The sequence below is a fragment of the Genypterus blacodes genome, unplaced genomic scaffold (genome assembly GCF_046128005.1).
Source record: "Genypterus blacodes isolate CSIRO-AG114 ecotype Tasmania unplaced genomic scaffold, CSIRO-AGI_Gbla_v1 ptg000480l_1, whole genome shotgun sequence".
NCBI lineage: Eukaryota > Metazoa > Chordata > Actinopteri > Ophidiiformes > Ophidiidae > Genypterus > Genypterus blacodes.
In genome coordinates, this window is record NW_027467241.1 from 133159 (window position 1) to 149091 (window position 15933).

Sequence of the window (15933 nt, forward strand, 5' to 3'; positions counted from 1 at the left end):
GCTGCATATGTCGTTGCATTGTTCCAGAACTTAAGTCTTTCAAACACTCTGTTTGTGTGTTTGGTGCTGTTGTAGTGAGTCCACAGCTGATGGACACGTGGGTCCCAGAGACAGAGAGTGTCTCCCCCTCCCACTTTGAGACACCTCACAAGGTTTCATCACCCTCTGACACACACACACACACACACACACACACACACTGGTCCTCTGGTATAACAAACTGTAATATGAATTATTATTCCGAATGAGGGTGAACTTAATCCATCCTGTTCTTATTGGACTGTGTTCATATCTGTGTTTTCTGTGTCGTCCAAGATGAGTGAAGGCCAGCCAACATCTCACCCCTTCAACAGTCTCAGTCTGTCCGTCCCCAATGGCCTCCTGCTGCAATTCCTCCAAACAGATACACACTATAGTATTCTCTCTCTCTCTCTTTGTGTGTGTGTGTGTGTGTTCAGGTGTGTCGTTGGAGGAGTTGGAGTATTTTGGTGAGGCAAAGCTTTCCTCTCCATGGTCTGCGGGCTAAGGACCCCTATCTCTCCAAAGAACGGTCCCGCATCATCACCAGCCAGGGAGCTGTGGTGCGACACATGAGAGATGGCTCCACAGAGGTACACACTCACACACACTTCATCCATACCGATGGCCAGTCAAACACAGTGACTAATGCTTGAGGCACAGACACAAAGAGCACACAGGTCACTCACTGCAATCGTGTGTAGGTGCTGCTCTATCAGGCTTACTCTGACCCCACCATCACACTGCTGAAGGAGCCACTGCCAGACAACAAAGGTGTGTGTATCAAACAACCTTGAGAGAAATGTGAAGAAATTAGACTCGACAAATAGAGAAATATTGTCAACGGTAATTTAACAGATGAGATGTTTTTATACCTGCCAGATAATGAGCTGTTGTGTTTGTTTTGCATCTTATTTTCATTCAGCCTCAACTTAGAAGTACTAACTCCATAACACTAAGCGTTGTGTGTGTATCCTAAAGCCTGACCACCCCAGTATATGGTCCCAGTGTTTGCTAGGGAAACAGAACCCTGACATCACACCTATAAGGAAGGAAAGAAAACTACAATGAATGTGTGGCATTGAAATTGTAGATTAAATCATCGATACAATCTTTATCAACAGTCTCTCTCTCTGTGATGAGTGTGTGTGTGTGTGTGTGTGTCTGTACAGTATGTCCCAATCTTACTTGCTGCAATTTGAGTTACAGAATGTCTGCAGTCATCGACTTCTATGAGCAAAACCGTTGGACTTTTTTCTTGTGATTGATGCAGCTATTTATAGTGTGGTGTACTTGTGGGCGCGTGCGCGTGTATCCGTACAGGAGAGCCACGCGCTCAGGTGGTGTGGGAATGGGGGTGGTGGTGTTGGTGTGTGACGTCAGCGGGGACCACAGCGCGAGGTGCAGCCCTAAAAACAACAAACAACAAAAAAAAAGTTAACGCACATTCACCCGCGCGCTGTCTTCAGTAAACACGTTTATCCACGTTAGAATTCCTGAATGAACGCGTCGTTTGTCCCGTTGTTGCCGTTTGTGTGTATTCGCTTTCCTGCAGCCTCCTGCGTGCTCGGTCACTCACACACACGCGCGCGCAAACACACGTATACACGCGCGCGCTCACACACACACACACACACACAGACACACACTCGCGTCAAAGGGGGGCAGCGGCAGTCAGAGCGTAGTCGGGACACAGGAGGACTCCGACTTCGGGTGCTTATGTTGCTGTGACCGGAGTGAGGTGAAAGATGGAGCGGCTGGGGGAGAAACGCTGAGCGGCTCCATAGAGAGAGAGAGACGGAGGGAGACTCGCTCCGCAGGAGGAGAGACGGGGGAAGGAGGCAGGGCCACCGCTGAATCCGGGCTAGACGATGCTCATTTGCCGCAGGCCCCGCCATCGTGAAATAGGATACAGACTTGCGGCGGATGGGGTGACCGAGCTCGCTACCCCGCCGGGGAGACCCCTACCTTCGGCCGTTACCGGGGTAGGAACTGCCTGTGCTCGGTTCTAAGGAAGGGAAAGGAGTGGCAAGAGGGGAAAATGACGGAAGAGGAGACGGCGACGGCAGAGGAGCCCATTTTGGAGGACGGGTCGGGAAGAGAGCAGGTAGGGAAGGAAATCTCGTCTTATTACCTTTCCTCTCTTTCCATCTCCGCCGCTACGCGCATGTTTACGTGCGGATCCACAGTCCAGGCAGTGCTGAAGTTGCGCAAATATCAATGTCATCGCTTAGTTTCCCCTGAACAACCAGTTAAATTCTACATCACAACATAAACTGACCGTCGTTTCCAGACTAAAGACTAAGACTGTGTTTGTTGTGCGGTGTGTGGAGTCACGTCTCCTCTCCGCCGGTGATGATGTCTCCCGCAGAGCAAGGACACGGGACAGGACCTTGGCTGGACCATGAATGGCGATGAGGCGAATGTGGTCTTGTTGTAAACAGAGGGGAGGGATTTCTAAAACGCTCCCGTGTGTGAGATTAAAGCCACAACACTGATGCGACACCTTTAACGGTGCTGTTTAACGTGTTACTAGTCATCTATCTACCAGCTGACACCGACGGTACACAGTGACATCACCCGGAAAGCAGACTTACACCACGCCGCCTAAATCACACCAGAACGCGTGTATGTGTGGATGATGTCACCATATAACACAAGATCAGCAGTTTCAGCATCCCGCTATGATTCACGACTTCACAACTTGCCTTCTTCCACACTATAACCTCCCCTGAACGGACTCCAGTCTCCTCACAGCTCCTGGACCGGCACACGGGTCCATATTGACCCTGTGGGAGGCCTGAGAGGGCATATGACCTATGGATACACACATAGGATCTGGTAGTCCTTGTTTGAAGGACAGTCACTGACCCAGCACAGTGTAGATTTGCTGCTGTCATTAATTTACCACCGGAATAACGAAGGAAACACTTATTTATGCTGTATATGCTAAAGTATTTGACGTTATTTCTGCACAGACAAAATAGCCGAAGACCTAAGGCCTGTAACCACCATCTGACAGCCATCTAATGGATAAATAAGGTTGCAACCACAGTGCAACCCTACCCCACTCACAGTTGCACTGCTTTTAACATGACTGGTTACACTGTAAGAGGAAGAAGGAAGTCCAGTGGACTGTGGAGAGGGAAAGTGGATCCACTGTAAAGGAGAACAGCAGTAAACCAGTTAGGTTGATAGGTTTAGGTACAGGTTCAGTTGTCAATTCTCCACATGCATTTTGGTTTAGTAGCTGTTAGTCTCTAGTGAGGTGGACATGTTGCCTTAAGCACCAATAATATGTTTGGATTGGTGAAATAGAAGTCACCAGGTAACACCAGTTCAGTGTTTACAGCATGAAGCACTCCTGTCTACAGTGGCAAACCAAAAATGGCTAAAATATCAATGATAAGAGACAGCAGTACACCAATTGGCACTTAACTCTTCAAGCACATACTACTGTCTGAGTTCTACAGCCTGTTAAATGATGCCTTTCACTTCATTCTGTGATTCTCCTCTCTTGGCATCCATGTCTGCAGTGCAGACAGTGCAATGTAATGCAATGAATTCAGTCTGCATCTGCTCTCTGCCTCCATTACTCTCTTGTCCTTCACTCTTGATCTCCTTCCTCTGTAAGGACAGAGGAGCCTCATGGAGTCCACAGCCTCGTCCTCCCTCGTCTCTGTCTGTCTCGCTCTGTCAAACATTTCAACATTTATATGATCATTTAGCTGTGCACACTCACACTCACATACACACACACACAGGTCTACGTTTAATTGCCCAGCTAACAGCTTTACTAATATGAGATAAACGGGCATGTAGTCGCTGAACAGATAAAGGTGACGAGATAAAATAAACCTTTGTCCCAGAGCAGGAATTTCATTAGACCAGCTGTTTCTCCTGTGCTTATATGAAACTCAGAACTCTGTGTTTTATGGAAATTGGGCCCCCGTGCTTTCCATCCTTTGAATGCAGCCTTATTGTCATCTTCTCCTGATAGGTGCTACATATATTCAGTCACCTAAGATTCATATTCATATATGCAGTAACCTAAGGATGCATTTGCAGACTCTGATGCAGTCGTGGAAAACTGAACATGCAAGAACACATACATCATCTCCCACCTGAGACCTGGAAACAAAATGTGTTGGCATAAGCAAAAAGGGAATGTAGGTCTACTTTAAGTGGAAGGAGCATGCAGATATGTTAGCCAGTTGTGTGTTTGCCTGACTGAAACTGATAAGACTGACGAGAGCTTCAGGTAGAGCTTTCAAATTAGGACCTTTGCCTGTATTGTGTTTTTTTAATATTATCTTTATATCAACATGGCCCAATCAAATTGATTTACTGTTTCTTTTCAGTTTGGTTGAATACGCCAGGACAGTTATGTGGTCACATCCCCTGAATGAGAGCACATAACCTCGTCTGATTTCCCAACCCCAGCATCATTGGTTTCACTGTTGTTAGTATAAACCTGACATCTGAGATGACGTCGTCCTTTAGCGTACTGCAGGCATCAACAGCACATTCTCCTCTCCTCTCCTCACTTCATTTGCCACCCACATGCTAGGATTGCTAATTATAGCTGCTCCAATCACACCTAAGCCGCTGAATCAGGAGGAGGAGAGACAGAGAGGTAGACGAGGGAAAACACATTTCCTCCTACTAGACAACTTCATACAGGGAGAAAGAAACCTTTGCCCACTACACAGATTTAGAAATAATTACAACTTTCTCTCTGGCTATCATTATAAAGGGATAATTACAGAATAAATAAATGCATGATGCAACAAGATAACAGTTCTTATTGCTGCCGCCACCAAATTGCAGCTCAGGGTTTATGGATGTCACATAAACTTGATGCAGAACAGCACAGCTAATGCATCTGAATACTACAGGGCAACAATATGTCCCACCAATTGCACAAATCAGAATATTATATTATATATTATATTAACCAACCTGATATTAAACTGATATTTTATATTGTATCAAGTCTAAAAAAATGAATGCAGTGGCTCTGAAACCCTTTGTTAGGTTGTAAACATCTGCACATACGCATGAGGATAGGATAACAGGAAGGTCCGTTCAGTTACCAGTTAGTTTTATACGTCTCTGTTAGCAAATTCATGCCAATGCAACATCACTGCCATAAATCCTCTCTTTGTGAAGCTTATTATGTTGGGTGTTTGTTGACAACGTGTCAAATCGAAGCTGTTCTATAGAGCTATTGTGTTGAAATGGGAACATGCAGGATACAAACACATCTCAAGCTGCTGCGTCCTATTCATTAATATCACTCATTATAGATAGGACTGTATTTGCTACAGGGTGATTGCAGTTGAACGCATTAAACCTTACAGGTGTTCATAACACTCTAGGATGATTGACTTGCATCCTTACTGCAGTATTAAAACGGCTTCTGTCTGGGACAGTGTGTGTCCTTGTTTATGGTTGAGATTAAAAAGCGAATGGGAAATAATGCTTTGTTGGGACGTTAAGTTCTATCTGCACATAGAGCAGATAGAGGAGATAGAGCAGATAGATCAGGTTATTCACAGTGTGAGTTATTTGAGACAGCACCGACATAACTGTGTTAGTAGAGCGACATGAGAGTTTATGTTTAATACTCTCAGTGTCCATTGGCCTGTTACTAAATCCATTCTTTCCCAAACGTTTTCTAACAGATCGCAATCAAAGACGTTTGAGCGTTGATACATGACATAGAAGAGACAGATTGTATTGAAGACTTGACACCATTCATCGTGTGTCCTTAAGTAGGTAGGAGGTGTTGAACTCTGGGTCCTGACATATTTCCTCTGCCTGTCATTCATACTCTGGGCCAGGTGATTGGATCTGGTGGGAGTGATGTGAGGTCAGTAGTGGGAGTGGTTGGGCTAGTTAGGGTCACAGGAATGGGTTTGCCAGGGCAGCATATCAAGCAGGTGATAAGTGGTATATTATATAATGTTCACCAGAACATACAATATTTATGGTAATCACAAACCACTTCCATCTTTTTTATTCTCCAGATGGGATGCCCCAAGTGTAAAGATAGTCTTTGTAGCTGAGTGCATATAAATAGAGATTGTAAATGCATTGTGAAGATTGCCTGTGACAGAACCAAATGACTAACCAATGGATACGGCGCAGATCACAGGCCAAAGAGTGAGGGATGATGTAGCGTTGCCGTATGTAACAACTCCTAATCGAACAACTCTCAGTTCAATACAAATAGCTTTTAGTCTGGCTTTGACTGGCTGTGAATAAAGAAGATCCTGGCAGTCAGTGTCAAGAAGTCCCTATCTGACGGTGCCATTCACTCACTCACTCTCTGTGGTGTGTCTGTGGTCAATCATCTCCTATTCATGCTTGGTCTTGAATAGGAGAGACGCTTCCAGTTGTTTTGGATCATCACGCCATGTGTTTGGACCTTTGAGACACCAATACAGCATATGATACTACAAAGGAGTTGTGTCACCTACCAAATAATGCTTGTGTCCAATAATGACTCATGTTTTACAAGAACTGAATGTAACTCATCAGTGTGCAGAAGGAGACTCTCTGTTAGCTTTAACAAAGGTCAACAGAGACAGAAACAGATGGGAAATCAAAGGCAGAGGAGATTGGCGAGTGTACAAGGAACGACTGGTGAAAACCTCAGATCACAAATAGGAAGTCACGTCTCCTGTCATGTCTGTCAGAGCTGTGATTGACTGACACAGGCTGAGTCAGATGTGATGATATGAAAGCGGCCGCAGGACAAAGGGACATTTACACCTTGGATGTGCCCCCTGACACTTGGAGCAAATGGAGAACAATGTCAACCACAAACTCTGTCGATTCACGAACTGAAGTTCATTTGTCATTTACATTCACGCCACCTCCCACGTAAAAGGTCAAAGGGCAGGATCAGACCTACAGTAGAACCACGACCGCTTAAAATCAAGTGCTCCCTTTCTTGTCCTCATTTTGTAAAGTACTGAAGTAGGTTTTTACTTTCCTGCAGGGCTCGTTGGCACACAAGATCCATTCTGTCAACAGCAGAGATGGGACCATAACGGATTTAACAACCATAATAACAATAATCTAATAATAATAATGTCATTTTAGCTTTTATTGCCTTCATTATCACATAATGAACACAGGAGAGATGCTCGTAATCATTGAAGATGTTTATGCACTTTCAACTATCAAGAGATTATCTCATGTAGACCCAGATGATCATACAATTGATTTTTATGCCACTGACTCACATAGGAAACTTGGTTAAGCTCAAGTTTCCTCTGATCCTCTCTCATTACCAATGCTGAAGTGCCCTTGAGCAAGTGACCTAACCTGCCAGCTGCTCAGTGACCAAAAGCCTGTTGTTGTCCTGGGCTCAGGTGTGTTGAGAAAGTTTAATTCTCGGGCTGTTTCTTGAAAGTTTAATAGGAGAAACTGGTCTGTCTGCAAACCTCTGGGTGCCGTTTGAAGGATTTGAGTAATAAGTTATTAATTACAAATGAGTGCACAAGTGGATTATGGAAAATTGTGGTGAAGCATGATCCTCAGCTATTAGTTTTGCTGTTGCACACAAGGCTTTACATTCATTGGTGCTACATGAAGAACCTGTTTGTTGTCTGTAACCTAGAAGTCCCCTTGACCCACTATTAGCTGCCACGTCACCATAGAAACTGTCACTCCGGAGCAGATTACAGTCAAAGATGGACAGAACATTGAAATAACACATACTGTAGCTCCCTGCATAGACAGGATCTCATTCCAGCACATCTCTCCTGTCCAAATAAACATCTGGCCTTAAGTCAGCCTCCAGTTACCTGCGAGTCTCTGTCTCTTAGTGACAGCACGTATTACAGCATCTGTCTCCACCTGTGGGATAGAAACACTCATACTGACAAGTATTGATTGACATAATTGCATAGTGGAACAATTTGACTTCTGTCTTCTTCTGATTTCCCCTACGAGGTGAAATGGACTCACACCCACTCTTAGATACAGTAGTAAGTCTCTCCAGAACCTTCCAGATTCCTTATTTCCTATTTTGGGAAATTGAAAATCGGAAATTGTCAGACAGGAAGGACAGGGGGAAGTTGGAGTCGCAATAATTTGAGGATAAGTAGATTATCATAGGTTGCTATAGGCCATTTTTCCGTCTCCCTCCCTCTCTCATGTTGCTACCTTCCCTGCTCTCACATACTTACAGTCATGAAAGGTTCATGGCCGTTCTTCTGCTCCTTCCTCCGTCTCTCTCTATCTGCACTTTCAGCCCGATCAATCCACTTAGAGACAGACTTCCAGGGAGGAAGTAAGAGAGGAGACATGGGGGGGTGAGGATGAAGAGCATGAGAGGCTGAGAGTAAATGCTTGAAGAGGTGGGAGGAAGGAGATACAGAAACGATTACATAAGGAAAGAGAGGAGGGTGTAGAGAGAAGAAAGAGAGAGGGAAAACATACTGCTAAACTGGTACAATTGATAATCTTTTTGTCTTTATGAAGTAGAAAACCTATTTATGGCCGTGTAAGTGGGCACAAGAGAGCAGTTAGAGGGCTTTAATGCCCTTCACTGTGACTTTCACTCTCTTTTCTTAGTCACTCTATCATTCGTATTGGACGATCACGACTGAGGGAGAGAGAGAGAGAGAGAGAGAGAGAGAGAGAGAGAGAGAGTGTGAGTGATAAAGAGAGGGAGAGATGGAGGGGGTGATGTGCTGACAGGACAGGCAGACTTGGCTCAGAGCAGGAGAGGACACTGGTGTCATCCTTTCTGCTCTCCATCGGCTGTCCCTCTTTCACCTTGTCGCATTTGGCACAGGGCAGAAATTAACAACATGGAGGAGACACACGTGATCAGAGCCAAGTCAGGTCAAATGCACATATGATACATGCAGGTACAAAGGCACCCCTACGTCGGTCTCTCTCTCTCTCTCTCTCTCTCTCTCTCTCGCTCTCTCTCTCTTGCAGTGATAAGCTGCTGATGTCTTGAGTCAGTTAGCTAGAGAACAGTCCAGAAGCATCGTTGTCATCTAAATTATTCACATACTCATACTGGCTGTATTACAATGCTCTGTGTGTGTGTGTGTGTGTGTGTGTGTGTTGGAGAGAGAGAGAGAAAGAGAGAGCGAGAGAGAGAGAGAGAGAGTGGAATAAAACAGCACATTAGACCATTCTTAATGTACAGTGTGTGTGTGTGTGTGTGTGTGAGTGCACTGTAATATGATGTCTTCCCAGTGCAAGTGAGGTTGTGTCAAATTGTGCACTTAGAGAGGCATAATCTGCGGTGTGCATGAGCATGTGTGTGTGTGTGTGTGTGTGTGTAATGTGCAGCACTTACCCTAGGATGGGTTGATGATGGGTACAGGGTAGTGTAATGCACATTCCTTTGGTCAAGACTTACACACTGCTGAAATACGACCCTGTTTACCAAACAGGAAGATCATGATTATTAAGAAGTCACCAGGGGTCCACATACGGAGAACAGGGGGACATAAAAAGCATCTTTCTCTCCCCACATTCACACTCATGTGACATTAAGTATGTAAACTCCATGTTAACATGATCAAGCAGATTGTTTTAATCTTTATTTTAATCTTAGATCAAACCTTTGTTTTGCAGCTCGACACAGTAAATCTGCCTTTTTAGTTCTGTTCTAAATTTAGAGTTTTCTTCCAACAGCGGCCCTATTTCGTACCAAGTGTGTGTGTGTGTGTGTGTTTGTGTTACACAGGACAGATGGCTGCTGCTGCCCTCGGAGGCTCCACACTTAACAAAGCTGTTTTGTCGTTTTACTCCTCGACGAAACCACACATATGGTGGCAGCAGCGCCTAAAGGCCTTTTAGACGTAGAGATGCTCGATAATTGCTGCTGGGTCCTGAAGGAAAGAACATTTAATAGGTTCCATCTGACACCAAACATATGAGCATGTTTTAGAATGACCTTTAACCTGCTGAATCTGTCTTCTGTTAATGCTCCAGTGTAACATAACAACCAGACAATCAATCAGAAATACACTAGAAAGAAGAAATAAAGGAAGGAAACGCCTGCCTGTGTGTTTTTTTCTCACTGCTCACCACATCATAACATCTCTCCTCTCTCTGTATCGCTGTAGCAACGGCCGGTGCAGCAGTCTCTGGCCTCCTCTCTGTGTCGAGAGTCCCATTGGAAGTGCCTCCTCCTGACCCTCCTCATGTACGGCTGCTTCGCCACGCTGGCCTGGTGCGCCCTGTGCCGCGTCCCCGTTCTGGGCTCCACCTCCATAACGCTCGGCGCCGACGACGACGCCACCTCCGCCGCTTACTACAACGACATCCTGCACCTGGAGAGTCCCTGCTCCAGCGGATACGTCTACATCCCCCTGGCTTTCCTTGCCATGCTGTATGTGGTTTACCTGGTGGAGTGCTGGCACTGCTTCTCCAAGACCGCCATGTTGGCCCACGCTGAGTTCCAGGTATGTGTCTAAGCAGCGTCAGCAGAGGGATTCTGCCAGAAAGACCTTCTGCTGGTCCTTCTGCTACACCAGTGTCCTTGTGCTCGCTTATTTATCGTCAATTTTACTCGATAAGAGAGTCATGTGCATCCTTAAAATGAAGAGAGAGAGAGAGAGAGAGAGAGATTTGAAAACGTATGTCTTATTACAACATGTTTCAGTAAGTCATTCCATAGCCGGTTATCAACATAACGTATGTAATAAGTTTCATCCTATCTTCAAAGAGTAAAAGGTTTCAATGGCATTAGGCATTAAGTCTCCTATTGGGTAAGAAGAGAATGCAGTTTGGAAAAAAAATATGTGGCAGTCATGCAGAAAGGAGATATCCTGTGTGATGCTCTATCTTTAGTCTCTGGTGTTCCAGGAGCACATGGCTCCCAAAGGACGACGCAGCCAGCAGGTTTCTAACATCCATCTTGACAGTTTAGGAAATCTGTCAGCGTGTCGTCTCTGTTTATCAAAAACCCCCAAAGTCACAAAATATTCGCCAGTACACAAACGGTTTGTGACACGGTGTCAGATATTTCAGCTCTGCCTGAAATACTGTCTAGACTTGAAATACTGTCAAGTCTAGAGTAATAAATTGATTGAAATGTGTATTTACTGACCCAGGAAGTGTACGAGCGTGTCCAGAGGCTCCAGCAGGCCACACCCTGCATCTGGTGGAAGGCCATCAGCTACCACTATGTGAGGAGGACCAGGCAGGTGACCCGATACCGCAATGGAGACGCCTACACAACCACACAGGTAAAGAAGGCAACTACACCTACACACACGTTACAAAAACAGCCTTTCTATGGCGTCACCATGGTTATCAAGACTCTCTCCCCCTCCCACAGGTCTACCACGAGCGGGTCAACACTCACGCGTCCAGTTCGGAGTTTGACTACGGTCGCTACGGCGTCAAAGACGTCTCAAAGGAGCTGCTGGACCTGCAGCTGCACCCGGCTGTCCGCCTTCGCTTCACCAAGTGTTTCAGGTTAGAGGTCACACCCCCAGTTATCATGGGTCTATCAGATCGACAGGTCGTAACTCCTTTTTTTCCTCTTAAGCTTCTCCAGTGCACGAGCTGAAGCTGCCTACCTCACCCAGGTAAGAGAGCAGAAACAGTCAAAAGTCTAATTTCATGTTCTAAACTCCAACATCATGATTTTGTTGTTTGTTTTCTTCTTGTTTCTACTCCCAAGCGAGCACGATTCTTCGGTGAGAACGAGGGGCTGGACGACTACATGGAGGCCAGGGAGGGAATGCATCTGAAGAACGTGGACTTCCGTGAACACATCCTGGCGTTCCCGGATCCTGCGCACCAGCCGTGGTTCTCCAGGCACAAGGTCTTCTGGCTGGCCTCGGCGTTCCTCCTGTCCTGGCCGCTGCGGGTGGTGTCGGAGTATCGCACGGCGTACGTCCACTACCACGTGGAGAAGCTGTTTGGGGAGGATGAGGAGGGTAGCGGAGGAGGAGGCGGAGTGCCGGGTGTAGGCGGGAGAGGGGACGGGAGCGGAGGAGTAACTGAGAATGGGATCCACCCTGGACTAGGTTTGGGTCTGAACGGGTCGAGCTACAGGGCCATCTCTCGGGTCAACACGGTGGACATGACAGAGTTGGAGTGGCACATCCGCTGTAACCAACAGATGGTCCCCAGCTACTCTGAAGCCCTCCTCATGGACTTGGAATCAAGTGGGGGGACCAACCCCACCGCCACCACGCCCCTCTCCGGGCCCCCAGGCACCACCCCCAGCCAGGGCTCCAACCCCCCTCCCCTAGCCCTGCCTGTGGTCTTCAACTCGGCTTACCTCTTGCAGAGTTGCCCTCGATGCCGGAGGACCACGTCCAGCTCCAGTCTGCCCTCCAGGTTGAGGGCACCAACAGGAACCACGGCCCTCCTGAACGCTACCGTAGCAGGGATCAGAGCGGCGGGGGGCCCAGGGGGCGGGGGCATAGGGGGGAGGCTGGTGCTAAGTCGGAGTGGGTTCTCACTAGGTAGGCTCGCGGGCGCACGGCAGGGCAGCCTTTTCCATTCCAGAAGCATGGGTGGAGGTCTGGGCGGAAGCAGGGAGGATGGAGGAGGAAGTGGAGGAGGAGGGAGCGGTAGCGGAGGAGGAAGTGGCAGCGGAGGAGGGGGAGGAGGAGGGGGAGGCGGAGGAGGGTTCTTAGGGTTAGGGTCGAGACAGGACAATGAGGAGACCAGGGGAGTTCTAGAAGGAGAAGGGGACGAGGAAGAGGAGGAGGAGCAGCAGGAGGAGGAGGTGGTGGTGATGCGAAGAGAGGGCAGGGGTAGAGGAGGAGGTAGAGAGAGGGACGAAGACGCCGAGCAAGATGGCAGCAGCGGGGCGAGCGAGAGGAGGGAGGGTGAGAGGCCTCCGTCATACCAGGACGCCTTCTTCTTTCCTGTCCTCATCATTCACGGAGAGGAGAGCTGCCACGCCGGAGACGACATGTGACGGACAGAGACATGAACTCAAAAAGAGCGAGACAGAAAAGACGGAAAAGACGGAAAAGACGGAAAAGTGACATGACGACATGGATCGGTACAATCAGCCACAACGGAAGGAGGGAGGGGAGAGTGTGTGTGCAAGACAGGAAAAGAAAGAAAGAAGTGAAAAGAAAGATCCAAGAAAGAATGGAAGGAAAGAGAAGAGAGTGAGAGAGTAGAGAGTGAGAGAGTAGAGAGTGAGAAGCAGCACATCAGTCTGGAGTGAGGTGAGATAAAACAGAATCAGATCAAAGAAGACACACGGAAAGGAAAGATCTTGTAATTGTATCCGTTGCTCGAGGGAGCGAGTAGGAGAGAGAGAGATTCAGAAAGAGACAGACAGGTCAGATAAATGTGGGCGGAGTCTAGTTGGAGAAATATCTATGCAAGAACAGGGAGCGGAAGAAGGAGTAAGACACCAGAATCAGCCGACTGCTCGTGTTACTCTCAGATGAAACAGAAATCAGAATCAAAAAGGTTGCACCGGGAGACTGAGAGGGCAGAAGAGCAAACGACACCATGCGACTTTGACCAAGAGGCAGATGGTTTACAGGGTGATGGGATAGATGTCCTGAAACGTGACGGGGGGTGGGGGGGGAAGAGGTGACACGGGATTGGCCAGATGAAACGTGCATTAGAGGGAAGGAAGGGAGGAAGAAGGGTGAGTACGGTGCGAGGGTACACTCAAGGTGACAGGAAGGAGGGAAGACGGAAGAGGAGAGAGGAGAGGGTGGAAGACAGAAAGCAGTGACAAAGGAGGACATCCATTACCTATATGAACCTGATAAGAAACATCATAAACAAAGAGGAGTGATTGCTTCCTCCTCCTCCTCCTCCTCCTCCTCCTCCTCATCCTAGTCCCTCTTCCTCCATCTCGTCACCTCATCTGTCCTCCTCCCTCAGCAGACGCATCTCAGAAAGTGTGTCACCGACGTAGAGGAGTAACGTACGTATCACTATCGGCACATTTGTAGCCAAATACTGCTCCAGTGCACCCATACCAACATCACCTGCCCTTCCTCCTCCACCTCTTCCTCCTCCTCCTCCTCCTCATCTCATCTTCTCCTCCATCTATGTATCTGGACAGACAGAGCGGCGGTTATGTGATACACCTCTCTGTGTGCTCCTGGAGATGCTGGGATCCAGGCTTCTCCTCCTCCTCCTCCTCTTCCTCTAACATCCGATTTCATCAAACAAACAAATCCAAACCGCCCGCCTTCATTTCTCAAATCAGGTTGTTTTCAAAGTTCTCACATTTATTTCACGTCCTTATTTGCTGGAAGATGACGGTGTGAGAGTGAAGGACGTGCTCTTCAGGGTTCCCCAGGTTGATGTCTCCTCTGAGCCAAAGGTCCTTGGGGTCATTTCCTCCGGTCAGGCCTGATTTCATGATGGCCCCTCCAAATTCAAACAGGGGGATTGTGCAATATGGTAAAATATCACAATATCTTGAAGATGTTCCTCTAATACTGCATAACAATATAGTGTGATATGACTCATGTGTAAACGTGTGTAGTCTATCTCCATCCTGTTGGAAGTCAGGCTCAGCAGCGTTCAGTAAGAGAACTGACAGATTGTTTTGTATTTTTAGCCCAGATGACAAAAGAGTTGATGGTAATTTCATGATATACTATAACAAAAACACTGTGATCACACTTGACATTGCCAAGCCGCCGCTCCCACAGACAGTAGAGCTCTGTGATGTGGAACCCACTGACAGAATGAGTTTAGACACTGTGGACGTCACGCTAAGATCACCTTCCATTGATCTGTGAACTCACTCATCTACTAAATCAGTAAGAATACTCTCTGAAATATGGCGTGCAGTGTAAACTCTGCAAAACATCATGTGGCATAGAGATGCATGTTACCTAGTAACAGCTTTATCGCAAATACGGCTGCCCTAATGAGCTGCAGTGCCCAAAAACAACATTTCACGGTCATTCAGTAGCTAGAGAAGGGGATTCACAAGTACAAGTCCTCTCCTTCCAGCCCACAGGTAGCAGCTGTGCACTGTGTCCTAATTTCTGAGTGCACACTATAACGTATGTCTTCATGGTAAACCAGCCCACACAGCAGCATCGGGCTCAGATACCCGTCGGTGCTTTGATGCGTATTACTTGACGAAGCACATTTGCCTGTTACTAAGAAGCATTTCTAATAGTTTAATGAAGGTTTCCCCCCCTCACCTGCATCCTCCCCCCCTTCACAGGTCACCTCTGCCTCGTTATGATTTAGAAAGCGTCTCCCTGGCTCTCTATCAGGACGTGAGATTGAATAGCAAAGCACACTCAAAAGAATGAAGAATCTCTCCCTAAAAATAAAGCAAAACTAATATCACTTCATACACTTCACCCATGACTAAACCGATTACCGACGTATAGAAACTAACTCAGAATGCTGCAACAACAAACATCCAACCTGGATTCAGCAGAGACAGAACTGAATATTCTCCCAAGGAAACTTGTGTGGAAATGGAACATGTGCTGACCTGGTTTCACGTGTGGAACACTTCCCCACACACACACACACACACAAACTCTAGCTCACTGGCCTTTGGACATCATTCTTTACTCCAACCGATGGACGAAATCACAAATGACACTATGAGAAGTAAGAGCTGTTTGTGGCACCATGGAGCATTGGAAGAGGATTGGAAAGGACTTAGGCCTAATTGAGCCACTGAGCGAGAGAAAGACAATAATTTATACAGCTGTCAATCATTATCTCAGTCTCTCGTCTCATGGCTACACTTGTATCCATGTGTGTCCCTTGAAAAGCACTCTAAAGCACCGACCACACTTCTGTGTTCATTTGCACAATCACGTTGCGTTCAGCCATCGGTCCAAACTCTTTGCTTTGTTCCTGTGTTCAGTTCTGTACTGTCAGGACTCGGGAAGCTCCTGTTCCAAATGTGTTTTTGTGCTTCTTGCCAGTTACCCACTTAGATTCATT

General features: G+C 47.0%; 1 protein-coding gene across 1 annotated transcript; it reads left to right on the top strand.

The window, feature by feature from the left end:
• Positions 1-597: 597 nt before the first annotated feature.
• On the top strand, positions 598-12951 carry LOC142990169 (transmembrane protein 151A). Its single transcript, XM_076139907.1, has 10 exons — positions 598-611; positions 1342-1419; positions 1927-2125; positions 10128-10466; positions 11118-11252; positions 11345-11484; positions 11558-11597; positions 11693-11951; positions 11985-12554; positions 12621-12951. Exons 1-10 carry the CDS (start codon positions 598-600, stop codon positions 12944-12946), a joined length of 2100 nt encoding a protein of 699 aa, XP_075996022.1. The 3' UTR covers positions 12947-12951.
• The last annotated feature ends 2982 nt before the right edge of the window (positions 12952-15933 follow it).